General features: G+C 53.0%; 9 protein-coding genes across 9 annotated transcripts; 6 read left to right on the forward strand and 3 right to left on the reverse strand.

The window, feature by feature from the left end:
• Positions 1 to 185: 185 nt before the first annotated feature.
• Positions 186 to 1756, reverse strand: A1O5_03740 (uncharacterized protein; the record flags this gene model as incomplete). Its single annotated transcript, XM_007744351.1, has 2 exons — positions 186 to 1520; positions 1583 to 1756. The coding sequence occupies 2 exons, from the start codon at positions 1754 to 1756 to the stop codon at positions 186 to 188; spliced, it is 1509 nt and encodes a 502-aa protein (XP_007742541.1).
• Positions 1757 to 3188: 1432 nt separating this feature from the next.
• Positions 3189 to 4987, reverse strand: A1O5_03741 (uncharacterized protein; the record flags this gene model as incomplete). Its single annotated transcript, XM_007744352.1, has 3 exons — positions 3189 to 3803; positions 3881 to 4812; positions 4891 to 4987. 3 exons carry the CDS (start codon positions 4985 to 4987, stop codon positions 3189 to 3191), a joined length of 1644 nt encoding a protein of 547 aa, XP_007742542.1.
• Positions 4988 to 8636: 3649 nt separating this feature from the next.
• On the forward strand, positions 8637 to 9666 carry A1O5_03742 (uncharacterized protein; the record flags this gene model as incomplete). The annotated part of the gene is made up of 3 exons (XM_007744353.1): positions 8637 to 8925; positions 9229 to 9479; positions 9535 to 9666. 3 exons carry the CDS (start codon positions 8637 to 8639, stop codon positions 9664 to 9666), a joined length of 672 nt encoding a protein of 223 aa, XP_007742543.1.
• Positions 9667 to 10460: 794 nt separating this feature from the next.
• Positions 10461 to 11308, forward strand: A1O5_03743 (uncharacterized protein; the record flags this gene model as incomplete). The annotated part of the gene is made up of 3 exons (XM_007744354.1): positions 10461 to 10527; positions 10590 to 11076; positions 11146 to 11308. 3 exons carry the CDS (start codon positions 10461 to 10463, stop codon positions 11306 to 11308), a joined length of 717 nt encoding a protein of 238 aa, XP_007742544.1.
• Positions 11309 to 12387: 1079 nt separating this feature from the next.
• On the forward strand, positions 12388 to 14728 carry A1O5_03744 (phosphoenolpyruvate carboxykinase [ATP]; the record flags this gene model as incomplete). Its single annotated transcript, XM_007744355.1, has 3 exons — positions 12388 to 12563; positions 12629 to 12905; positions 13388 to 14728. The coding sequence occupies 3 exons, from the start codon at positions 12388 to 12390 to the stop codon at positions 14726 to 14728; spliced, it is 1794 nt and encodes a 597-aa protein (XP_007742545.1).
• A 2698-nt stretch (positions 14729 to 17426) lies between these two features.
• Positions 17427 to 18710, forward strand: A1O5_03745 (uncharacterized protein; the record flags this gene model as incomplete). Its single annotated transcript, XM_007744356.1, has 1 exon — positions 17427 to 18710. One exon carries the CDS (start codon positions 17427 to 17429, stop codon positions 18708 to 18710), a length of 1284 nt encoding a protein of 427 aa, XP_007742546.1.
• Positions 18711 to 19999: 1289 nt separating this feature from the next.
• On the forward strand, positions 20000 to 20959 carry A1O5_03746 (uncharacterized protein; the record flags this gene model as incomplete). The annotated part of the gene is made up of 1 exon (XM_007744357.1): positions 20000 to 20959. One exon carries the CDS (start codon positions 20000 to 20002, stop codon positions 20957 to 20959), a length of 960 nt encoding a protein of 319 aa, XP_007742547.1.
• Positions 20960 to 21423: 464 nt separating this feature from the next.
• A1O5_03747 (uncharacterized protein) lies at positions 21424 to 21828 on the reverse strand (the record flags this gene model as incomplete). The annotated part of the gene is made up of 1 exon (XM_007744358.1): positions 21424 to 21828. The coding sequence occupies one exon, from the start codon at positions 21826 to 21828 to the stop codon at positions 21424 to 21426; it is 405 nt and encodes a 134-aa protein (XP_007742548.1).
• Positions 21829 to 23278: 1450 nt separating this feature from the next.
• On the forward strand, positions 23279 to 23781 carry A1O5_03748 (uncharacterized protein; the record flags this gene model as incomplete). The annotated part of the gene is made up of 2 exons (XM_007744359.1): positions 23279 to 23548; positions 23689 to 23781. 2 exons carry the CDS (start codon positions 23279 to 23281, stop codon positions 23779 to 23781), a joined length of 363 nt encoding a protein of 120 aa, XP_007742549.1.
• Between the last annotated feature and the right edge of the window lie 1530 nt (positions 23782 to 25311).

The following is a 25311-nucleotide window of genomic DNA, read 5'->3' on the forward strand; positions in this document are numbered from 1 at the left end:
AGGGTATCTTTCTCAACCACCTAGGCGTCATCCATCGTAAGAGGTAGTCAAAAGACGCTGGCTCGCGCGGACGCATGCGGATACATGGCTTTCCAGCTCGCGCACTGTCTTTGTCAAAGCAAGTTGATTGATAAGTCGATAAGTTGTTAAGAAAGATTTACTACACTGCTCCGGTCATGGCAAGCTCACATCCCCCGGGCCCTCTCGATAGCCAGAACCTTCTCCTCGTGGTACTTTTTGGTGCCGAGGGTGGAGGTGTCGTATCCGTGGCGGACCAGGTAGGCCTTGAAGCGCTCGTCTTCCTCGGTGATGGTGTCCTGACCGATTTGCGGGAGGAAAAACAGGGCAACCAGCCCCGAGAAGATGCACAGGGCGCTGGAGACGTAGAAAGGGTATTGGCCCTGCTTGATGACGTTGTCACCGGCGGCCTTGATGATGTCGGGGAAAATGTAGTTGCCGACGAAGGCGCCGACCTTGCCGCAGGCAGCGGCGATGCCGTAGTACATGCCGCGCACCGAGGTGGCCGAGGTCTTTGAGGCGACCAGGCCGATGTTGTCGCCGGGCCCGATTTCGCCAAGGGCCAGGAAGATGCCGTACATGACGACGAAGCCGCCGACCTGCGAGGCCTGGTCGAGATGCTTGTAGATGGCGGTCATGATGAAGCCGACGATGCCTTGCAGGAGGACGCCGACGATGAGGCAGTTCTTGGGGCCGATCCAGTCAGAAAGGAAAGCGCCGATGACAGCACCGGGGACGTAGAACAGATTGATGACCGTGTTCCAGCCGAAGGATTTCCAGAGGGGTGCGTCGGCGGGGAGCAGGAAGGCTAGCCACGAGGAAGAGTAGATGCTGAAGGAGTAGGCAGAGAAGTCATAGATGAACCAGATCAGGGAGACGACGATCAGACGCCACCAGTAGAACTTGAGGATCAGCCAGTATGGGTAGTGGTTCATCTTGTTGCGGTGGTATTCTTCGGGTTCTTGCAGCTTGATCCGGAGGTATAGCAGTGACAAGGGAGGAATGACGCCCAAGCCCAGCGCTATGCGCCAGGCAGCGCGGAGGTGGTGGTCGGTAAAGATCAAGGCCAAAATCATGGGCACGAAGGCGGCGACGACGAAACCGACGTCAATGGCCAGGTTGGTGAAGCAGATGAACCATCGATTCCGGTGGCCGTTCTTGAGTTCCCCGGTGCTCTCTGCGCACGCGACCGAGCCGGCTGGGTACTCTCCTCCAATACCAATACCAAGAAGAAAGCGGTAGGCAGCCAGTGCGGCGAACAGGCCTTGAATACTGCCGCCGGCACCGTAGGAGCCTGCGCCCAGGGCGGCAAAGACGATCAGGATGATGGTAGAGATCAGGAGCGAGTGTCGACGAGACCAATGGTCGGACAGGTAACCAAAGACGAGCTGGCCGACGACTGTGCCCGCGAAGGCGATCGAGGAGACGTTGTTTTGTGCATTTGATTTGACGTATTCGTCTTTGTAGATGGTCTTGAGCATGGTGTTGACAGACCCAATGACCTAGGAGAAACAACAGTCAGTCAGCCTTGCGTTGAGGGGGGGGGGAGATTGAAGGTGCATACGCCATTGAGATAGCCATCAGAGAACAATCCTGCACCGCAGGCAATGACAGGCCATGTTCGTTCCCATCGTGACTTTGGGGTCGCATCGAGTGGAGCTTCATGGATCGAGTATGAACGGGCGGCTTCCGGGCCAAGGTTTTCTTCGATGATCTTCTTCTCAGGAGGAGTATCCATTGTCGCTGTCGCTCGAGAGGAGAGAAGATTGAATTTGGTGTTGGCTCTGGGACAAGGTTTGGGACAGAGTGAGGGCAAGACAGAGGGATGGATATATAACACTTTTTCTGGACAGGGACCTGGCGAGCTGGGTCGAGGCCACCACTATCGAGCAGCAGGTGGCATCAGTGGTGGTATCTAAGTGTGGACCAACAGATCGAGAGACGAAGCCGAAAGAAGGAACTGTATGCCGGTGAACAGGCATGTTGACGGCATGGAATGGTCGATGACTGGGGGAGACGAGGAGGAGCTACCTACTTACTTAGGTGCATCGGTAGAGGAGGGAGAGATGGGGATAGAGGACGTCACAGTTTACCACAGTAGCCCATGTACCTAGTTAGTGGGCTAGCCTGGGCTAGTTACCGCGCTAGGTGCTCTCTAGTGCTCTCTAGTGCGCTCTAGTGGGTGGTCATTAGGGTGTCATTGGGCAGTCGAAGGGTTAATTGGCGGCTACTTAGTCTGTCCAGGGTCTGTCCTGATTCGTGCCTGTTCGGCATCCCCCATCAGCCTTGATAAAGACCCCTGCCACCCCCCCCCCCCACAGATCATGTCCCGTTCCGGCTTCGGGCCCGTTGCGAAGGGTCACGCCCCCATGACGCCCGTCAAAGCTCTTACGGTTGTGGCACCCGACACTTTGCCCATTGCAGAAGCCCATCATTATTGTGAGTGGCTGCATCTCTGCCGTCTTCTCCGACCGTAACATCGAGCCTGCGCCATGGACGAACAAAGATTCGGGATCGCCGCTGCTGCGTGGTTCTAGTTAGTCTGCCACTTGTTTTGCTTCCCAGGAGAGTGTCCGCCCTCAACACCTAAGTACGGATTACTCTCCTTCGCAGCACGGAGGACCTTCCCATCTCAGCGCGCTGGGGCCGCGTAACCGTGGAAGGTTACCGTTTCTTACGGAGAAGCGTCGGACACGCAGACACACACGTGGTGCACGTGTATACGCTCTGGACAATGTATTGGCTGCGGAACGGAAGAACTTTTGTGCCCACAGACTCCATTCCCTGGTCACCCTACCACCGACCTACCTGGCTACCGAGCCTAAGTACTGGGTACCTCAATAGCGAGCAAGGTACGTTCTTCCGGTGGGTGTCAATCAGGGTCATTCGATCCGAGTCATCAAGAAAAGATGCCCAGCCGGCTTCTAGAGGCTTAATCGCCTCAAACGCCCGAATCAAATCGTGCCGCGCAAAGCTTGGTACTCGCCTTGTATCGCCTTTTGTCCACACCACCGGCATTGTCCTCCCTGGATGTATCAAATATGTACATCAGAGAGTTCTCGCCGCAGCGACCAGAAAAGGAAAAGTCAAAAGAAAGAAGCAAAGGGGAAAAGAACATGAACAGAAATCCGCACGTCTTCCGCACTCGACCCTTACGAGGTACAGGCCTCCTACAGTTTCGCCTTGACCTGCCCCCCGTCTTCCTCCTTGGCCCTATCCTTCAACAATCTCCGCAGGATCTTACCTGCAGCGCTCTTGGGAATCTCGTCGATAAACCTCACGCCGCCTCGCAGCCTCTTGTGATTGGCCACCTTGCCGGCCAGCCATTGCACGATGTCTTCTGCGTCCTTCTCACTGGTCTTGCTGCCGTCGCTGGCCACCACGTAAGCCCGCGGCACTTCGGTGTGTTGGAATTCGTCGTACACCCCAATCACCGCCACGTCGTTGATCCCAGGGTGATCCATCAGTTTGCCCTCGAGCTCCGCTGGCGCTACCTGAAACCCCTTGTATTTGATGAGCTCCTTGACTCGGTCCGTGATGTAGAAATTGTGGTCTTTGTCCTGGAATCCCACGTCGCCTGTCTTGAAATAGCCATCCTCCGTGATGGCGTCCTTGGTGGCTGGCTCATTCTTCCAGTATCCCTTGAAAACATTCGGTCCAGACAGCCACAGCTCTCCCGCCTCGCCGGGGCCAAGTTCTTTGCCGTCGGGGGACATGTACTTGGCCACCATGCTCGGAAACATCTTGCCGACACTTCCCACAGAAGTGTACCATTCATCCCAGGGCTAGAACGATGTCGTCGTGTCAGCGAATTGAACAAACACAATGAATTCCATCTTGATTGGGCTCGGGGTGCGCTTACCTGTGTGTGCGTCATTGGAGATGTCTCGCTCAATCCATAGGCTTGGTTGATTTTGATCTTCAGTCTTTTGTGGACCGTATCGACAAGTTCTTGAGTCAAAGGCGCTGCACCGCTGGTGATCATCCTCACGCTGCTCAGGTCATACTTTGCGACAATCTCGTCCCGCGACAGCCGCACGATCACCGGGGGTGCAACGTAAATGAATGTGATCTTGTGCTCCTGGATAGCCTTCAAAAACACCTCGAGATTGAACGCGGGCATCACAACAAGTTCGATGCCCCGATGCAAAGGTTGATGGACCAGCCCCGTGAGTCCGTAAATGTGGTAGAATGGTAGGACCCCAAGGATCTTGTCGTTCCCGCTCGAGTACCACTTGCCCATTGCTCCCTTGATCATCAGGACATCGGCGATGATGTTGCGGTGACTCAGCATGACTCCCTTGGGCAGACCGGTCGTGCCTGAGCTGTACACGAGGAAAGCCAGCTCGTTGTGTGGATCCATCTTGCGCCGTCTGTACCGAGTCGCGCCTGAGGTCTTGCGGATATTGGTCCAGTGCTTGATTTTGTGGGATGGATCGCGTTTGCTGCCCAGCAATATCACGCGGTCTCCGGGGATGTTGGACATCTTTGCCGCCTTCAGAGCCGTGGGCAGGAAATCAATCGTCGTCACGATCGCCTTGGACCCGGAATTGGACAGCTGGAAGGAAAGCTCGTCGGCCGAATAGGCGGGATTCGCGGGCGACACGATGCCCCCGGCGAAAAAGACGCCGTAGACGATCGGCGCAAAGTCGACATCGTTGGGCGCGAACATGTTCAGCACGTCGCCCTTTTCCCAGTCCCAGAGGTTGCGAAGACCGCCTCCAAACGCCGTGGCGGCTTCTTTGACGTCGGCCCACGTGTACTGCCGGGAGGAGTCCACGGAACGGTAGATAACTGAAAATCATGGCTGGAGTTAGCAGAAAAGAATCCTGATTTCCGCAGTTCAGAAGCAAAACTCCTTCATCCACGCACCTTGGGAGTCGGGAAAGTCCCGAGGCTGCTCAAACATGAGCCCCCAAAGGTCGACATTGGGGATCTGGATGTCCGGGTACGTCGACTTGGTAGGCATTGTGGTCTGACTCGGCCTCTCTTTGGATTCCACCTCGGCTGTTCTGCTACTGTGTCTCCGTGATAATTATATATAAGGAAATGAAATTGGAGCAAGTGATTGCGTGCACGAACGGTCGTTGCAGTCGTCGACTTTCTCCTCCGTCTGAGTCCTCTTCTGCTCCAATACAGTGATGCAAAACCTATTTGATTCGATATACTTGCGCCCTTTTCCCTTGGATCTACGCTTCTGTCTCTGTTTCTCAACCCCCTAAAACAGCCAAACGACAATCCCGACCAGGCACGACAAAAAAACACAGACTGGTTAAAACGGGAGACAGGGCGACGGCAATCGTTCCAATCTGATCTGCGTGGGACCGCCAAAAAAGAATACCGGGATAATTCACAATAAGCTGTTGGGTATGTCGAAGAAAGATGGGATTAACTTCATCATAGGTGCTGTGTGGGTAGGGAGTAGCTAATGGCTGTTGGCGCCATTCTCCTCCGCAAACCCGGCGGAACTTGAGGTCGGAGCCTCGGCTCTCTAAAAGTGGAGATCTTACCCTTTGCGGAGTTCTCGGAGAGCTTCCTGTGGAATGCTTGTAATATGTACCAAGTACAATATGTTCTTCCTCCAGGCCGAACATTGTCCGCAAGGCTCCGAACAGGCGGGTCGGGAGATTTCCAGATTCTAGTAGCACAACTGCCTCTAATTGGTGCGGGTTCATAAACTATCTAGAATGTCCTGCGGCTCCAAAAAAAAGAACATACAGGTCAGATCTTGCCATTGTATTCACAATCCATCGTCATTCATAAGGAGTACTCATTCCACGCAGCCCCTCCACCCCGGACTGAAAGCTTTTATCAAATCCTGCCAACGAGCTCCGGAGCTGCAAATGTGCTTGGACAGCTAGAATCAAAGTCTATCCCTCCGGTCTTCTGTGGGAGCTTTTATAGCTCGTGGCGGTCTGTGGGGAGTGGGATTGTGGTAGGAAGTCGTCACGAATGTAGCTAAAGACATCGCGAACGACTGTTTTGTCTGCGATCGATTGAGGAGAGAGTACCCACCGTCGAGATGAATAAAGTATAGAAAATCCACTTCCACGTCGCCATCGCCTAAACAAATGATTCGGCAAGACACCCTTGGCTTCCTCCCTTGTGTCTCCTCAGCATGTCCCGAGCCGTTACTATGATGTTCTTCCACTGATCGATCCCGCTGGTATACACACCACTCAAGCAGCTTTCCATCGCGCTGTTGACGTCGGAGAGTTCGTGCAAGGTTGCCACCCCATTCGTGGTATTGTGGGTAACAATGCCAATAATCGCAGACGGATTCCGCAGTCTGATGCCACGCAGAAGAGCCGGGAGTTCTTCTTTGGCGGTATCCGTATCTTTCGACATGCCCCAACTGCGATCGATGCAAATGACGACGGCTTCGGAAGGAGGCTTCAGAGCTTTTGTGAGACTTTCTATTTCTCGCTGCTGGCCATCCAAAGCGCACCCTTTCCAGCTGATGCCTGCTCAGTCTGCAGGCGTGACAATTCCGCTGCCAAATCGTCTTTTGGTCGACGGGCTTCCGTCTCTTTTTGTGATGCCATAGCGAGTCTGGTTTCCAGGTCGGAGATCTGGTCACAAAGCACCCGGACAGTGCCTTAGGTCTCGGCTGCGACCTGATCTATCTTGACTTCAAGATCGAGAATCCGTATGTCCTAAAGCGCAACTCCACTCCGAAGGGTCTTGTTCGTCCTGTTCAGTTCTTCATTGTTCGGAGAAGCGACCGCCTGACCCTCCTGACCTTTTCTTTCTCGGTCCAACTGTGCTTGAAGCTGATCCTCCCTGATTTTGTGGGCGGCTTTCATCTCCTTGACGCGTGTCTCCAGGGCTTGAATTTTCTTTCCAGATCCCTCTCGTTGAGCCTGGGACTGCTTATTGCGGCCATCCAATACCGCTTGAGCCTCCTTTAAACGAGATTTGGCGTCCTTTTATTTTGTTTGTAGCAGTAGAATTCAAAGCGCTTTCCCCTCAACAGAGTTTTCCTTTTCCATGAGGCGTTCCTAAAGCGATGCGAGCTCCTTGCTGACATTCGCGGCCCGCTCCTCGAGATGTTTGTTTGCCCTTTCCAGAGCAGAGCACTGGTGCTCAGCATCGCTGATTTGTCTTGTCAGATCAGACTCTGGGTTTTGCTTGGCCGTCTCAAGAGTAGCGCACTTGTCCAATGCTTCATTGAGCTGTTTCGTCAGATTGGCTTTCTCTTCTGTGCTTATTTGCGTCAACGACCGTACCTACTCTTGAGCCTCACGCAAGCTGTTGGATAATGTGGCTTCTTGCTCTTTACTCTCTTGTCGAGCGATAGCGAGCTCGCTTCCTTTGTTTTTCCAGATCTTCCTTGATTTGGCTGATCTTCCCGTGGACCTTCCTTAGTTCAGTCTCAAGCTCGGCATGTGCCTGTTCTTTCTCTTTCAACCTTTGATGGAACGAATCTTGATTCCTATTCTTGCTCTTGAATTTTGCTCTCATATTCATTGGCTAATGTATGGACAGGTAACAGCTCGAACACTGTAAGCACTCCGTGACAACTCTCTCGGCGTATCTTGAAATAGGTTGGCTGGTCATGCCAAGCAGTCGTGTCCGAGTCCAGACCAAGCCGTCCAATTCTCCACTGTCAATTCCGGAAGTCAGACCGGGAGAATAAATAGAAAAACTCTTCTTGGACGTTAACATCCTTTCCTGTCTCTCTGTCATGACAAGGATGGTTTCCACCGCGGTCCTTGCGCCGTCTTCCTGCCTCGAGGCCCTTGACGAAACCACGCTAAGGACACCTCAGGAGCGAGGAACCTCCACATCCACGCCCGATCGCTATGTTGATCAGTACAGCCTGCTTTCAGACCGGAAAATATCTTTCGTCAGACAGCCATTGAACCCATGGACTGGTGGAAAGGCCTTAGCCCAGATCGACTGAACAGAAAATTGTACGCCCGAACAGGCAAGATGCGCCCAAAGCAAGCCGTATTGATCCAGTTCCAGGCAGCAACTGTATCTGCCTTGCTCGGTCCTCGGGGAACTGAGTGATAAGCGACGTGGCCGTAGCTTCAGTCACAGCAGCCAAGGCAGACAGCAGCCAGCTGTCTCAGACGTCCTGTGACATGCTTCTCTTTACCACTGCCCCGGGTCAACATGTCGGTCGTTAGGTGCCAGCTGCCAGCCTCGGAGCTCATACAGGCGAGATCCGGCTTGACCAGCTTCTCCAAACTTACATTGCCTACACTTGCCCATGTCCTGCCCGCCAATGACACAAGCCACTGTCTGGTGGAATCCTTATGTGTCCAGCCTGGAGAACCGTTCTTCAGATTGATCGCTGAGAATGATGCCCCTGATAACGACACATCCATTCGAAAAGTCGCAGACGCTTGAAAGTGTTCTGATCTCGAGCTCGCACTTTGCTGACCCTAGGTACCTGCTGGTCGAATGTCATCACCAGGCAAAAAAACAAAGACTTGGCTATTTTCAAACAACAGAGCGACCACGGCAATGTTGAAGAGGCCATAAAGTGGCATTCCATCGTTGAGGCCAGTAAAAACACGAAGGAATCAACACGCAAAGCGGAGACGAATACCAAAGGGTCAGCACCACCTCCCGAGATTGCAACTGGTACAGTCGAAGGCTTTCCCGTCATGTTCTATGCTTTGGGAACAAACGACGAATGGATAGTCCGCAAATTTGCATGGTTCGGCGGAGATGTCAACTTGGTATACGGCGAGGATAAACTTCCACTGCTCGCATTTGCCATTGTCAACCGCGATAACCTACGAAGCGACACTAATGTCGCTGTAGCAACATTGTTGAGTCTCGGGACTGCAGTTGATTTCATTCCGAACAAGTTTTATTCACCGTTCTGCGTCAATAACCCATATAAACGGAAGCAGATAGTATGCCCGACCTGGCAGATGACAATAAGCATTGGTGTGTCGCTGAAGTAGCACGCCATAAACTGACCAAAGCCCTTAATCTCGCACAGCATTATTAGTAGGTTGGCTTGTTCAAAGTTTGCTGCGTGCTTGGAGGATGTCGCTGGCGTTACATCCAGCCAATGTCGGGCCACAGGCTGACAGACATTTTTAGCATAGAGAGGTCGACAAAGGTCAAGAAACCTTCTACTCGAGCTACACAAGTGGCGAAGTTGAGTTCAGCTGAGGCACTCCTGGGGATCCCGTATTCCCTTATCGGCCAGACTGCTGCCAATTTGGCGACTGACCATCTGGTCAGCTATATGGCCCAAGGACTGGGAGAAGGAAGAAGCAACCGCTGGTAATGGTCTTTGCCGGCCACAGTGGGCACGGGAAAACGGAGCTAGCCAGACAACTGAGCCATCTCCTATCGCTAGAATTGAAGTTGTCGACTGCATAACTTTCAAGAGCGTGCATGAGCTCTTTGGTCCCGGGGCACCATACAATTGCTCGGCACATGACTCCCTTTTGAGTAACTTCCTGGCCAGGAAAGGCGGGCAGCCAGGTATTGTAAGTCACAGTCTCTTTTTTCTGACGCTGCTGTTCGATGCTGACTGCGAATCAGGAGTTCCTTGATGAATTTGAAAAGACGACCGCTAACAATCATGATGCCCTCTTGATTCCTTTCGACAAGGGCATGGCATTATTTTCTTTTGATGTGAGCATGACTGAGTCCGCTCTTTACAGGAGAATATGAAGAGCGACGGCATCGAACAGAGGTCGACCGTTGCAGGATGGTTTGAGTGCTTGCCGCCAACGCAATTGACGACCAGATCATACCGTTCTGTCAAGAGCATAAAGCCATCCTGTCGACCGACCATGATCACGTTTATCGACCTCGCCTTGATCGAGAAATTATCGAAAGTGATCAAAAAGGAGTTCAAACAAGAATTCAGGGTGAGGGCGGCATGACCTTTGGGAGCAAAAATTGTATACACTAACATTTCCTCTCTTTTTGCAGCCTCCTATTACTGGTCGAGTCTCGGCATTCATACCCCTTCTCCCATTTTTACAGGGCGAGCAAGCTGTAGGGGTCCATAAATACCTGCTTGAACTTGCGCGAGAGATCCGGGAATAATGCTGGGGGTCACATTTACCAGGGATATTTGGACGTGGACGTAGACTTGTAGGAGGGCGAGCGGATGACCGCTTGTCTGTTGGACGTGCGAGGCGGTGAAGTTGTTGCCAAATTGATTGCCGCCAAGATTGATTGAGTAGAATAGACATATATAGAGTTGAATTGTACTTGGAATGGAATGTTGTTCATGCGCACACGCATTGGATCGGGCCTCGTAGAAGCTGGATGTTGCCCGAAGAGCCGAGGCAGCATGTTTCGGCGGCACATGGCTGACCTCCCTCGCTCCTTTGCTAATACCCGGCATCGCGCTTTAAGATCATCATTTTCATCCCGAGTTGGCCTTTTTACCCTCCCCAATCTCGCCCTTGTTATCTGCCAGAAGACCGAGAGAGAACACGAGAGGCATCACAGCCATGGTTGCCGACGCCCTTGTCTATCACCCTGCGCTGACCCATTACCTCCGATATGTTGCGACAACAGGTGAGTCGGTCAATTCGTGAGCTCTCGAAAGTCTATCTGCTGACCAGAACCCTTTGTCGCAGTCGGTCGTGACAAAGTCCTCCGAACAATCCAGTACTTCAGCAGATTCTACGCGTGGTACTTGTATCGCACCAACAACCCGACAAGCGCCATCCTGCCATGGACCACGATCAAGAATCAATTCGGGTTGACGAGAAAGATCCTGCGCGTTGGGAAATTCGTCGAGCACATCCGCGCTGGATCCGAACTATACGATGCGGCCATCAAGTCGGGCAATGGGGACAAGATCGTGCAATATCTCCAGATTCTGAGGCAGATTGGCTACGCTGGCTACATGTTCTTCGACATGATGACGCTGTTGGACACAATGGGAGTCAAGAAAGATCCTCGGGCGAAGAGCATCCAGGCCACGGCATACCGGTTCTGGTTCACAGGTCTGGTCGCCAGCGCCCTTGCTGGCATCTACAACACTTATAAACTGAGGGAACGTGCCAGGGCTGTGGATGAGAAGGACGCCGAAGCCAAGGTGGAGAAGGTCAAGATTGCCAGGTATGTTGCAGGGCAATGCCCCTTGACCACTTCCTGCTTGAGAGATTGTCCGCTGACTCCTAGACTCAGACAACAACGAACTGTCAACATCCAGCTGATCTCCGACCTCTGCGACCTTACAGTGCCCGGCACAATACTCGGATATGTCAATCTTGACGACGGTATCATTGGTCTGGCCGGGGTGACCAGCAGTTTGCTCGGCATGTATGGAGCATGGCAGAAGACTGCTTGATGCCTATGACGTGAGGGCTGGGCGGCCTCTTAGATGACATCCACGCTCTCTACCTAACTGTGCAGAATCTAGGCCAGTCTGCAGGTATGTTGGGGGTTGATTTGGGAGGTCTCGGACAGATGGATTGCGGTTCGTGTGGTTCTTGCGGAGTGGAGATGAGTCCCAATATAGACATTGATCCAATTCCCTATTGCAGAGTTTGGTCACAGGCAAAGGTGCAATGATTTAGTCCGTTCCCAGCATTATAACCGTGTTGTTTTGGAGCGACAGTTTGGTCATGATCTGCTCGCTCCTCTGGTGTTTGTTTGTGCCTTGCCCCTCCCAGGCCACGCCGACCTGCCTCTTTCGTTTGCCGGATCAACAGTTTGTCGTCAGAGCCATCGAAGATGCGGAGTATATTCATGTTGACGCATGTATAACCCTCGTCATTTCTTCGTCCTTGTTCCCCTCCCGGAAAATCTGTTATTGGACAATGCACAGCGAAAATCACATTCGATTGGCGTAGAAACAAAGAGCCATAAGAGAACGAACGCTGACGCAGGCGCAGGACCTCTAAGTACTCGGTAGAAGCCTGGGGCAAAAACGAGCGAGGTCGACAGCCATTCAACACATAGCCTCAGGTCTACAGGGGGCGAGATTGGCGGGGGGTCAAAGGAACATCACGAGAGGAGTTCTTAGGAGAGGACAGCAGGACTAAGCCCAGGCTGCCAGACTCAGCTCTCGCCTCCACCTCAGTTCGAGCTCTCTCGCTCTGTCTTCCCTCACTCTCCCGCCTTGCCCGCCATACTCTTCCTCTCACTCTTTCTCAAAGCTGAACCAAACACGATAATAAAAAGGGCATTTGCGTTCATTATCGCATGCTCCGCACCTGTAGCATTGATCTCCAATTAGTACCACACGGCATATCGACGGCACTTTGCCTCTTCCAATCAGCACTCGTCGGGCAGAGTCGGATTGACTCTGTAGGCAAAACCATCTCGTCGCCCTCCGATCTCTCCCGTGCGTTCATCGGGAATAGCACTTCAGGTCGGCTTGGCCCCATCGTCAGAAAGATACAATATCAGGTCGATCCCCAAGTCATGGCTTCAGAATATTCTGCTCGTCTCCAAGCTGTTCACCAGATCAGGCCGCACTCGCCTTCTCCAGCAACCGGCACAGCACGTTCAGAACTAGCCAAAGTCCAACTTCAAGCCTTTTCTTCCAGAATGGTTTCTCATTCTGTCAACAAGACCGCTCTCCACCCTGGGGGTGTTGAGTAAGTTTGTCGTCATTTTGATGCCCAAAACTTGAAAGACACTTTGAACTCACCCAATGTCCCAGGCCAGGCCGCGAGCACACCGAGCTCGAAGAAGAGCTCCATACCATCGCACACATTGACTACGACCGCGTTGCCATTGTTGCCAATCCCTCAGTGTCTGCTCTCTACGAAGACGCCTTGGTCTACGAAACTGGTACGGCCATTACTTCCTCAGGAGCTTTGACGGCCTACTCAGGCTCCAAGACCGGTCGTTCCCCGCTAGATAAGCGTGTGGTCAAGGAGGAAAGCTCGGAGAAGGATGTGTGGTGGGGACCAGTCAACAAGCCTATGAGCCCAGAAGTCAGTATTGCCATCTCTCTCTCTTTATCTGTGTGTGTGTGTGTTCCTGTTCTATCCATTGCACCTGGCGAGACTTGTCCGACCCAAATCCGAAACAACGAGCACTATGTGCCTAGCAGAGCCTGAGTCAATTGATCTCGGTCATGAGAGCGAGAAGCTCGACTGCCAACACCCAAGGCCTTCCCCGCAATGCACGGTGATGCATTGGTTCGCATGTGCGCTACGGACGGCAGGAAGCACAACTGTTCCAACGTGAAGTGTTGGTTTCTGTGTGGTTTTGCCCCGCGTTGCCCGGACAAGCCCATGACGCAGTGCTGGGGCTCACCAACCTGTGCCGCGGCTAAGGAGTCTTGGCTGCGGATGACTCGGCCAGCCTAGGTCAATCGCCACTCATCGCGATGGAATCTTTCCGTTCTTCTGCCCTGAGCCCCACCACGTGTTTGTCGTGTGAATGATAGCTAACATTCATGGTGTTGCTCTAGGTCTGGAAGATCAATCGAGAACGCGCCGTCGACTACCTCAATACCCGCAACCGTATCTATGTCATCGATGGCTTCGCTGGCTGGGATGAACGATACCGCATCAGTGTCCGAGTTGTCTGCGCCCGGGCTTATCATGCTCTGTTCATGCGGAACATGCTCATCAGACCTTCTCGTGAAGAGCTGGAGCATTTCCATCCTGACTATGTCATCTACAATGCCGGGTCTTTCCCCGCCAACCGATACACATCTGGGATGACCAGCGCCACCAGCGTTGCCATCAACTTTGCTGAGAAAGAGATGGTGATCCTTGGTACTGAATATGCTGGCGAGATGAAGAAGGGTGTCTTCACCGTCCTCTTCTATGAGATGCCCGTCAAGCACAACGTCTTGACCCTCCACTCCTCGGCAAACGAGGGTCAGGATGGCGATGTGACCGTCTTCTTCGGGCTGTCTGGCACTGGCAAAACCACACTCTCCGCTGATCCCAACCGCAAGTTGATCGGTGACGACGAGCACTGCTGGACTGATAAAGGTATCTTCAACATCGAAGGAGGTTGCTATGCCAAGTGTATTGGTCTGTCTGCGGAGAAGGAACCGGATATCTTCAATGCCATTCGATTCGGTTCTGTCTTGGAGAATGTGGTCTTTGACCCCGAGACCCGAGAAGTGGACTACGACGACGCGACCTTGACGGAGAACACTCGCTGCGCATACCCTATCGAGTACATCAGCAATGCTAAGATCCCGTGTATCAGCGACAACCATCCTAGCAACATCATCCTCCTGACTTGCGATGCCCGCGGCGTGCTGCCACCCATCTCCAAGCTGAACACGGGACAGACTATGTTCCACTTCATCTCTGGCTATACATCCAAGATGGCTGGCACCGAAGATGGCGTCACGGAGCCTCAGGCTACCTTCTCATCCTGCTTCGCTCAACCTTTCTTGGCTCTGCACCCGATGCGCTATGCGAAGATGCTGGCTGACAAGATCTCCGAACACAATGTCAACGCATGGCTGCTCAACACCGGTTGGGTCGGTGCCGGTGCTACTACTGGGGGCAAGCGTTGCCCACTGAAGTACACGCGTGCTATCCTGGACGCCATTCACTCTGGAGAGTTGGCCAAGGCCGAGTACGAGATATACGATGTGTTCAACCTCAGCGTCCCCAAGTCATGCCCCAACGTGCCCGATGAGCTCTTGAACCCCAAGAAGTCATGGACTGGCTCTGCCAACTTTGGCGAGGAAGTGACCAAACTCGCGAAGTTGTTCAACGAGAACTTCAAGAAATACTCTGATGAGGCCACCGAGGAGGTCATCAAGGCCGGCCCCACCGTGTAAATGAACCGACCGTTGGGTGAAGAGAGCTGGTGTTGAGGTGGATCAAGCTGGACGTGCTGTGTTTTGCTTTCTCAGTGGGAAAAACTTTGGCTGTACAAAGTGGCATCGAAAGGGCGTTTGGATAAGTAGCGTTCGATTGTTTGGAGCAAGGAGCAACAATACGAACGCGAGACGCGAGAGGCATCACGATTTCAACGAACGGACAACATTTATGATGGCCGCCCTCCCATCCTGCTGTGTCCCTCGCCATTGCGGCTTGCAGACGTGGCAGCGGAGGGAGTCGAGTGGCCTCCATGATATGCCTGCTACAGTAGCTAAGAGATGGATGATCATTTAACTCAGCAACCATGTGTTGATAGCTTTCCTTGAATAAACCCCAAAAATAAACCGAGCTTTTCATCACCTGTACCTTTCCTGCGGGAATCCCTCGTAGCAGGCGGCCACGTGCGCCATTCAACTATCACTTCACCGCTGCAACGCAGCCCCGCTTGTCTTATACGACAAGTCGTCGGGAACACTGAAGCGGGAAGCTGTAAGTTCCATGGGTGGATGACGACTGCGAATCAATGCCCATGTGGATGATCACAAAGTACCTGAGGAAAGAAGCCGCCAGTCAGGGGAGGCCATTAGGGTGTGACGACGGGGTTTTCCCTTCGATCGATGGGAAGGGACAAGGAATCCTTGCGACCCATTCCCCGTTCATAGCGTCAGAGGGATGGTCAAGGTAATTCTCCGGACCCTTTTCTCTATCGGTTTCTGCCTTTTTGTGGGGATTCTGACCGTTCATTCACTTGATCCTGAATGGGTAGTGTCTCGTGCACCTCGTGGGTGAGCAGCAGCAGAGCACGACGACTAGGGCGTACTTGTAACTAGCAGCCAGAGTACTCTATGTCATGGGGCAATGCGACATGCTGCAGATGGGACCCCAGATGTCGGTAGGTGAGAATCAGCCGTGGGGGGAGGAGACGAATGTTGCATTGTGCAGGTAAAGGCGGGAAGAACGGTAGTGGATAAAGGAGTAGCTAGCCTTAACGGGAGCCCGTCGGGCGAGGAGGCTTAGACTTTGCGGGCAACGGTGAAGGTGAAGCCGTGGCAGTGCAGTGGGAGCCCAGGTAGCCCGAGGTTGCCCAAGGTGCCCCAAGTACCTGGGTGAGGGGCAACCTATCTACCTGTTTACATACCTGTTTACCTATAGTACAGTATGTCACTGCTACCGAACGAGCCCTTCAAGGGTCTTCCAGGTGCCCCCAAGCCCCCTCCCGATGCCTCCTTACCTAGGTAGTAATATTTGATATAACAATGTCCTTCCTTGTAGCTGGGGTCCTTCATGCTTCCACCAACCCCATGGTCAGGCAGCGGCAACTCGATCGAATCAATGCCTTACACAATCAACCTAGTTGCGGGTTACTAAGAGATTCCCTTATCCCAGGCCTTCTCCCTCCCCCCTCCATCTCCCCCCCTGCGAATTTTGTGGTCCACCAAACTCGAATCGAAAACAGCCACTGCACGGCGCATCCGCCATCTACCCTTGGGTCTTTTCCACCCCACTGGGCCACTGGCTCCAAAAGAGATTCCATCCAACCCGCGTCCAGTGGAATCCCGTGGCCACGCCGCCTGCCTTCTTGCGCTTTTCTCGAATTTTGTCTTCCTTCCGCTCATCCTCTTCACCAGACACTCAATCTTCACCCGCTCCTGATTTTCTTCTGAAGGTATCCTCCCCATCAGCAATCAGCAAGACAGCATCACCTTTGCTGAACACTCCAACAACCTCGAACCATGGCCGATCCCGACCCATCCTAGCCTCCCCTGCTCACCGGCCAATCTTTCCTTTTTCCCTGTCCACCCTTCCCGGCGTAAGGCGGTTCTTTCTCGAAGTTCTTTCGGATCCTATCCCAGGAACCCTTCCGCACCCATCCATAGTCTTGCCGACAACGTCCACCCTGGCATCATCTGGCGTTGGATATTTCTAAGATTGATTCTTTGTCATATACCGTTGGGGGCGCGCCCTCCAGCCTTTCCTATACCTCAGCATCCGAGGTGGTCGACGACTAGTCCGCCTGCCCCGCCGCCTCGAGAAATTGTCCTCCACCCGACAGCCCCGGTCCCAACCTACTCCTGCTCCTATTCCCTGAGGAAGACAAGCTCGCCTCTGCGACAAAAGCGATCGAGTTTCCGGGTCGCCTGCATAGTCGAAATGCTCATCAACGGGGAGAAGTTCGCCTGCGAGGCCTGTGTGAGGGGCCATCGTGTTAGCTCTTGCCACCATCAAGGTGAGTTTTGTTGGGCATCTTCGCAAACTTGTGGAAAGGTTATCGAACTCGCAACTAATCCTCTGTTTTTTTTCCCCCCCTCTCCAGACCGACCTCTAGTGCACGTCAACAAGAAGGGTCGACCTGTGTCCCAATGCCAACACTGCCGAGGGTTGCGGAAGTCGCGCTCTCAACATGTGAAATGCGAGTGCCATGACAAGTCTCATTCAAAAGAAAACTGCCCCCATGAGAAGCAGGAGGGAAAATCTGGTATGCGGAAGTCTAGGAAAGAAAGGATCACGGCGCTAATGCTGTCCCTAGATCATAACTGCTGCTGTCAACATGGCTCCCGCTGTACCTGCGCTCTCAAGAAAGAACACCTCGATCCGGTGCCGGAAGACATCTCACAACTCCATCAGCCGAAGGACCATGCTAAACATCGCCCTAACATGAACTCCCATGACCCTAAGACGACGATTTTCACAAATGGTCATCACAAGCCAGTTCACAAGTTCAATGATGCTCATAATCAGCTCGGAAACCCTTACAAGATTCCTTCGCGATCAAACTCGCTCCATGGCCATAGGGAGATTGCCCAACGCTCTACCGACAGCCTTCCGCTGACCAAGTTTACGAAACCCTTCCATGAGTCGCCCCTGCATACCTCGATAACGGAGGCCATGCAAATTGTGGAACGGAAGGTTAAGTCAGAACACAATTCGCCGGTGCTTGGACCAGCAAGGCTAGGAGCAAAATCCACGATACAGGATTTCAACATACCTCAATTCGATCCACGCGCTTATGCGTACTCTCCCTTTGGCACAGACACCCCGCCGACACAGTCGAACAGTCTACAAAACAGCCAAAACCCAAGCTTGCAAGATCTAACGCTTCCAGAACGTTTCCCGGAGACCTGGTTCATGACCTATGAACAAGCTCATGAGTACGAGCCTCCAGCATGGGCAAGGCTCAACGATGGCTCATCGTCTGATTGGACCAGTTTCAATCTAGACGGTCATAATGGTCTTTACAGCTTGAACAAGGACAACTCGCCGTATATGTTGTCTCAGCAAGTTGCTTTCCAGGCTTCTGAGTTGACGAGCCAAATTAATAAAGTGGGAATCACTTCCTCGAGCGAAGAGCCTTCAGAGGTCGAGGACCAGTCCCCTCCATCCAATGCCAACCAATGGGGCAACGAGCGGGCCATAGGTAATGATCGACAGACTAGTTTGGAAGCGTTCAACGATTTCAGCAGTGCCGGCGGAGACGACGCCTCCGATCGATTCAGGTTGAGTTCAGCCTCGTCTTATTTTGGGACGCCCCAAGCAAACATGCTGGCCAATGACAACCTCGGGAGTCTCGACATCGACGATTACTTGAAGCAGGCCGAAGCGGAGACGAAAAGAATGCAATTGCAACATCAGTTGGCGCAGATGCAGATGAATCCGCAAGATTCCCAAACCCCGTCCCGGTTGTCGAGTGTGAGTAGAGGCATGACACCTAGTATCTCTACTCCAGGAAGCACGGGCAATGGCGAGCATCCATACACTATAAGTGAGGCACAAAGGTATGCACATCCTGATGGAGTCTCGAATATTCCAACGGAGCAGCCTAGACTTGCCATGCCACCGTCGTACATGGCAGACGATCCAGCGTGGTCGGCCGCGCCAGACATGACCAATCCCGAACTGAGTTTGAACGATGAAAGAGAAGACGAGGACTGGGTTCGGTAGCGCGTGCTGAGGGGAAGCTGTTTTACATCACTGCACAAGACAGAACAATATCAAGCACCAGACACCTGAAGTTATGATTTACGAAATGCATTTGACGTACCTCGAATGATACCACGGGCTTTCTGGATAAACCGAAGAATCAAATTTTGAGTCGGCGAAAGCTCGGGCTGGAATGCCCGGGACGGACTGGACTGGATTGGACTGGGCTGGGGTTGGGTTTTACCAGCACATAATCTGCTTTTTGAAAACGGCGGACTCTACGTGTGGAGCGAGCTATGTACTGGCGCTTCTGAAGGAGTCTAGGCACGCGCCGCTGTTGGTGTCAAGGACCACTTTCTTGCAGGCCTTTTGACTTCATTTCTGGAACGGCGCTGGTTGCGGCCACTTTTTTGTGATGAATGTGAACATCGGCTCGCCGGGTGTTCACCCAGTGCGGTGCCAGGATTAGATGGTGAATGAATCCGTGTTGAGAAAATGCATATAGAATACGTTTTTGGTGTTTTGAATGAAGACTACTTATGTTTCTTCAAACTGCCGGTGAACAGGACCTTGGCGTTTCTGATCACACAGGGGGCCGAGCACTTCCTGCTCCACGTAAGAGAGTCTTCGTATCCCTTTGGCTGAGTTTCCAGAAGGCTGAACGACGAGCAGCAGGCGCGACTCACCTCAAATGGAGATTTGATCTTGGATGGAGTCGACAGAGCGGGCAAATGCTTGTAGACGCCATGTCCGGAATAATCTTGTTCCGGAGATGATGTTGCCGAAGCCAAGACTCGCCTCCCGCCTGGGACTTATGCTTGGTGAACCAGACACGCTAAACATCGGTCATCCTTGCAGAGTGAATTCACAATCGACTCCTGCCTTGTTCTCGTTCACTGAATCCAGGCTTCAGCCTTATTACTCTGGGGTCTCTGTACTCGGTACTCTGTCACTCTGCATAGAGATTCTCCAAGAGCACATCAGAACAACTATCACCCATTCGGCCAGCACCTCCCCCCATCTACATCCCGCAGTCTTTGCGCGAGCAGGTCAAAGGGGTTGGACTCAATCTTGCGCGTGATGACAGTCCTGCAAGGCTCCCGATGAGTCGCGTTGCCGACCAACTTTCTTGTACTCCTCGTGGACCTCCTGGCGCTCGCCGCCGTCATTTGGTGTTTGGCTTACCCAACCATTTTGTCAATCTGTTTGGAAAGACCTGAGTTGTGATCCCAAGTTTGGGGGCTGGCCGATAAGCTCGCGGTTCACCCAGCTCTTTAAGCAACGGGAGCTGCCCCAAGCCAACTGTCATAATGAAACTCTATGCCATTTCAGACCTCCATCTCAGCTACAAGCACAACCGCGAGGCTCTGTATGAGCTAAGACCTCATTTGGACGACAGCCTGATCATCTGCGGCGATGTTGGAGAGAAGATTGAGCACCTCCATGAAGCCTTCAACATTACCACCAAGCTCTTCAAGCAGGTCTTTTGGGTGCCTGGCAATCACGAGCTGTATACGCTACCAGGGCATCGCAACCGCGCCGAGGGGCACGAAGACGACGGCCTCGACGAGGATCTACGAGGAGATTTCAAGTATCAGGAATGCCTCCGGGTCGCCAACGAGTACGGAGTCATCACCCCAGAGGACGAGTACGTGAAGTGGGAAGGCGAAGGCGGACCTTGCATCATCTGTCCGCTGTTTACACTCTACGACTACAGTTTCAGGCCCGATGATGTGTCGAGAGAGGCCGCCTTGGAATGGGCGATGGAAGAGAACATTGTTGCCACGGACGAGGCATTGCTTCACCCAGACCCGTACGAGTCGCGGGATCTGTGGTGCCAGGAGCTCGTTTCCAAGGCCGAAGAGCGGCTCGAAGCCACCTCCCGAAGAGGAATCCCCCTGGTGCTGGTCAACCACTGGCCGTTGCGCCAAGACACCATTACAATTCCCATGATCCCTCGCTTCAGCTTATGGTGTGGAACCAAGAAGACCGAGGACTGGCATACGCGATTCAATGCCAAAGTAGTGGTTACAGGGCATCTGCACGTTCGCAGGACGGATTGGAGAGATGGAGTGAGGTTCGAGGAGGTCAGCCTAGGGTATCCCAAACAATGGCAGGTTGCACGAGAGAGAGGGTTGGATGTCAACGATCTGCTAAGGGAGATCTTGCCGGCACTGGACATGCAGGATCCAGGTGATGGCAAGACGATTTGGAGGCGATCTGGGCAGCCGTCCACGGACCTGGTCAAAAGCATCAAAGGACTAGAGTAAAAGCCGTCGACGGGCGAGTTTTCTCTTTTACACCAATCAGCACTGCTTGGGGGGGGGGGGGGCTTTACAGTTGTCGGGAGCCTTTGCTATTCGTGGCGTCCTCACTTACAACGAACCTGTGGGCGATTCTTTTCTTTGTTAGGGCTTGAAGATGACGCTCCGCATTTTGCAGCGTTTCTGGGCATACATACGCCGACGGTTCGATAGAGCTAAGAGGCCTAGATGTGCCGCTCATAAAGAGTAAGCTTTAGAATGAGCTAGCCGGGATCGACGATGAGGCTGGACATTGTTTTGCGTGGTCTGTATCTGTATCCGTCTACCTTGTCTACCTTGGGATCGGCCGCTGAGCGTGGCTAGGTTCTCCTCCTCCTTCTCCTTCTCACTTTCCTCCCTCAGTCGCTCTCCCTCTCTTGTATAGCACATCACCTCGGTCCAGCCTGCCGGGTCGGGACTCACATTCAAATTCACTTCTTCTTCTTGGCCTGATACTCCTCCTGCGTGACCTCGTCGTGCCAGACCGTCTTGCCGTGGCTGACAGCGAGATGGAGCATGAAACTGCCATCATCGCCACCATGCCAGTGCGTTGTCCCGGGGTCGCACCAGACCGTGTCGCCGACGTTCAGACGCCTGGGTTCGCTGCCCTTGTCGCACACCCAGCCCGAGCCCGCCAGCACGCGCAACAGCTGGCCCTTCTCGTGCGTGTGCCAGTACGTGCGCGCCCCGGGCGTGAACATGACGTGGTTGATGTTGATGTTGGGCCCCGCGTCGATGTAGATCGGGTCCATCCACACTGTCCCCGTGAAGGTGCCGCTGGCTTGTCTGCTGGAGGCTGAGGCGTTGCGCGACGCCGGGATGATGGTGGACGGCATCGTCTGTGAGGGGCGGGAGTGAGGTTCTCAGCTCGGTCGGTATGTATGTACGGAAGTAATAGATGGCTCTTTAGTTCTCCGATATCAAATGTCGATGTCGATGTTCCCCCAGTCAAATGGATCGCTGAGGCCCCTGGCTCTGGTGCGTCAAGCCGTCTCGTTTACCAAGATAATACTCACATCAAATTTCAAACCCCCTCCCCTTTTCTGGAGTCCGCTTATATCAGACAGAATACCTGTAACTCTGTGCCTCCCCTCCCCCATTGACCGACGACAACGGGTCCATGTCTCCAACTTTTGACCTGACTTCGACCAAATACCCGTACCTTGCCGTAGCTACACTGCAATGCCCGGAGGTTCCCCTCCCGAGGAATTGGAGTTTTCGGTCAGTGTTCAGCCGCCGCTTTCGCTTTGACTCCCTCGTTGAGCCGGGGCAAAACAATGTCAAGCCTTTTTTTTTCTTCTTCTTTTCTCTTCTCCAAGCGAAAGGGAATCTGGACTCCTACATATGCACCGTACCGTGACATACGTATGTTGGCCGTACGTACTTCTTCCCTTGTCCTTCATTCTTCCGGTCTTTAACACCCCCTCCCCCTCGCCCCTCTAGTTTTCCTCCTCCCTATTCGGTTAGTTGGTTAGCCAGTTATTAGCTACATGGAATACATCTCGATCGACCTCGTGCTCCCTTCCTCGTAGGACTTCCCACAAAGGGAGGGGTCCTTTTCAGCACGGGCACCTCCACCACAAGCACCAGCGGGACACTGGTTAGTATATAGCCTCCTCCGTCACTTACTCACTCAATGACACACGCACCTCGAACACTTGCCCTTTTCAGACGCGAGACACGAGGCTGGTCTGTGCTTTGGCCGTTTTTGAGGAGAAAAAGTTCTCAGCTTCGTTTTTCCAGAACGCCACGTTTGAATCAGCCGCAAATACTAGTAGTGGTTCCCTCGCTGTCCCGCTGTCCCGCTGTCATTGCCGTTGCATCGCATGGCATATGAGCAAAGAGAAGAGAGGAGAAGGAGAGTTATTGTTCAGGGCTGAAATGGCATTCGATTACGCGTCCAGAGCTCTCGCTTTCTTTAGACTCTGAATGGCTCGTGTTTCCTGTTGCCAGGCTGATACAATTACTTGAGTGAGCGGTGCGCGGGTGGACACATGGCTCGCTCAATGCGACAGCCCCCTTGCTGCGCTGAGCAATATGCCCGTGTGCAGCATGGCGGACTGAGCCCTTCCATGTGCTGTTCTTTTGTAATATGTATATATAACGATAGCTCTTCGCAGCGGCACCTTGCGTGGAGTGTTATGCTCTTTGCAAACATCTCCTTCTCCCGCGTGTGAATGCCCTGAGCTCAGCCCATGCGTCCTTCGTGAGATTAGTTTTTGGCTTTTGATTGTAGCCTCCTCCCTTTTTGAATTTCATCACTTGGTCGCAGCACACACGCACACCATGGCTTCCGCCTCGGTCCCAGAACACCGCAACCTCATCCCCATCAACAACTTCATCTCCTCCACCGGGCCGGACGGCTCCCTCATGGTCACCGACATCTACATCTTCCCCGAGAAGCTGGACGAGTACGTCAAGCTCGTGACGCCCGTGGTGCACAAGATGCGCGCCATGCCCGAGTGCCTGTGCTGCGAGATCTCCCAGGATCCCACGGACCCGGCACACATCAGGATCCTTCACAGCTGGACCAAAGGGACGGAATGGTTTACGGGTGTAGGCTTTTCCATTCTTTTGCTCGTTTCAATGAGGGAATTTTTTTCCTCCCATTCACCCGCCCCCAGGGGGCGGGCCGGATGGGAATGAAGATATTGACGTTCACGATAATTTTCCTCAAAAGCTGACCGACCAAACAGGCTTGTGAATCACAGCAATGGTTTGTCGACTACGTCAAGAGATTCGCCAACATCGCCGACAAGAGCAGAGGCCGTGAGTATCAACCTCCCTAAGATTGTCGATTGTCCCAAAGGACGAGGGGTCTTGGACTGACCGACTTTTGCTGCTTTGTCAGGGAGCATTGCGCATTTCAATCGCATCCCCATCAACTAAGACTTGGGTATGGAGCATACAACCACGCCGGTCGAGCAGATGAAGGAAGAAGGGGGGGCAGTGAAGCCAAGGGTGTCATACGATAACCCGCGGAAATTGGGCGAGGGGAGGGAATTTGACCCGGATGCAAGGCTGGCCATGGTACCAGGAAGGAAGGAAGGAAAACTGCAACATACATGGGGAAATGTAGGGTCATATTATCACGTCGTTTGTTCAAAGTAGTCTGATGTTGTAATCCTGTTGAGCGAAGCAAGCATGAAACCATGTGTTATTTGTTTAAATGAGAATCCAAGCTGAAAAGTTGTCTGTCATTCGAACTTCGCAATTTCCGAGTCTGGAAGGCTCATTTCTTGTAATATGGACGCAAGGCGAAGGAATGGCCCTCGCGGACTATGGCGAAGATATTGCCGCGATTCTAAGTAGTATAGCTAATAGCATTGTACTCGGGCTCGTCTGGGTCCTGTCCACGTTAGCTTAGCTGTGCTCTCGTTCGAGTCTCGTCGTCTAAGACGACTGATTGTACAAGGCGGCTCGCAAATGGCCGCTGATGAGAAAAATGGTACTGAGAGGCCTCTCCACGCTTTCAAAGATGAAGCATTTAAATCCCAGGCTCGTGGTATCGGTGTACGAGAACTCGAAGACCATTGACTGGACCGCGACGGGCCTCTCCGTGGCAGACGATGGCGAACCGACAGCAAGCTTTTCGACCGACCAAGGGTAGCGTAATCGCGGAATCAGGTCACAACCCACTGTCCGGCTTTTCATTGAAACTGCCCACCAGTCGACGAACATCGGCCTCTTGTTGTGGAGCACGATGTGCAATTGACCGGTCCTCCCGTGGCTCTGCATTGCGTTTGACTGAGCCACATGGATATGCGCCAATTTTTCCCATATTGTCACTTTCAAATCCCCTCTCTTGTGGACTTTCCAATGTGGTGAGCCTCGCTTGATCGCTGCTCAATTGTTTAACCCAGGACTGGTCCGGTGAAGAGCTAAAGGAATCGATGAAGGGTTCGAGCAGGTTCGGATGAGCTCCCGGGGAGATTGCTGCATTGAAGGCATCTTGTGATGGTCGACTCTGGAATGCAGGATGAGACAGCAGGTCTGTATCGAACCGTTCTCCAAAGAACGTAGTTGGAACAAAGTCAACGTCGGACAGTGCAGGCAGCGTGTCAGAACCACCAGGGCCACTAATAGGATGCTTGAATTCGGTTTCAAAGAGGCGGTGAATGTGAAGGAAGAGGGAACGCAACCAAAAGTGGGCTAGACCGCCAGAACTCAAACGATTCAACAGGGAGCAGGTGTGAAACTTGAAAAAGCTTTGGATATCTTCTGCGGAAGTCGATTCCTGGTCCAGCATGCACGAACTAAACAAGGGCACTACAGAAATGGCCTGTGATCTCACCCCACGGAATCCTCTCTTGCCAAGG

This window comes from Cladophialophora psammophila (genome assembly GCF_000585535.1).
Source record: "Cladophialophora psammophila CBS 110553 chromosome Unknown aczJe-supercont1.5, whole genome shotgun sequence".
Taxonomy (NCBI): Eukaryota; Fungi; Ascomycota; class Eurotiomycetes; order Chaetothyriales; family Herpotrichiellaceae; genus Cladophialophora; species Cladophialophora psammophila.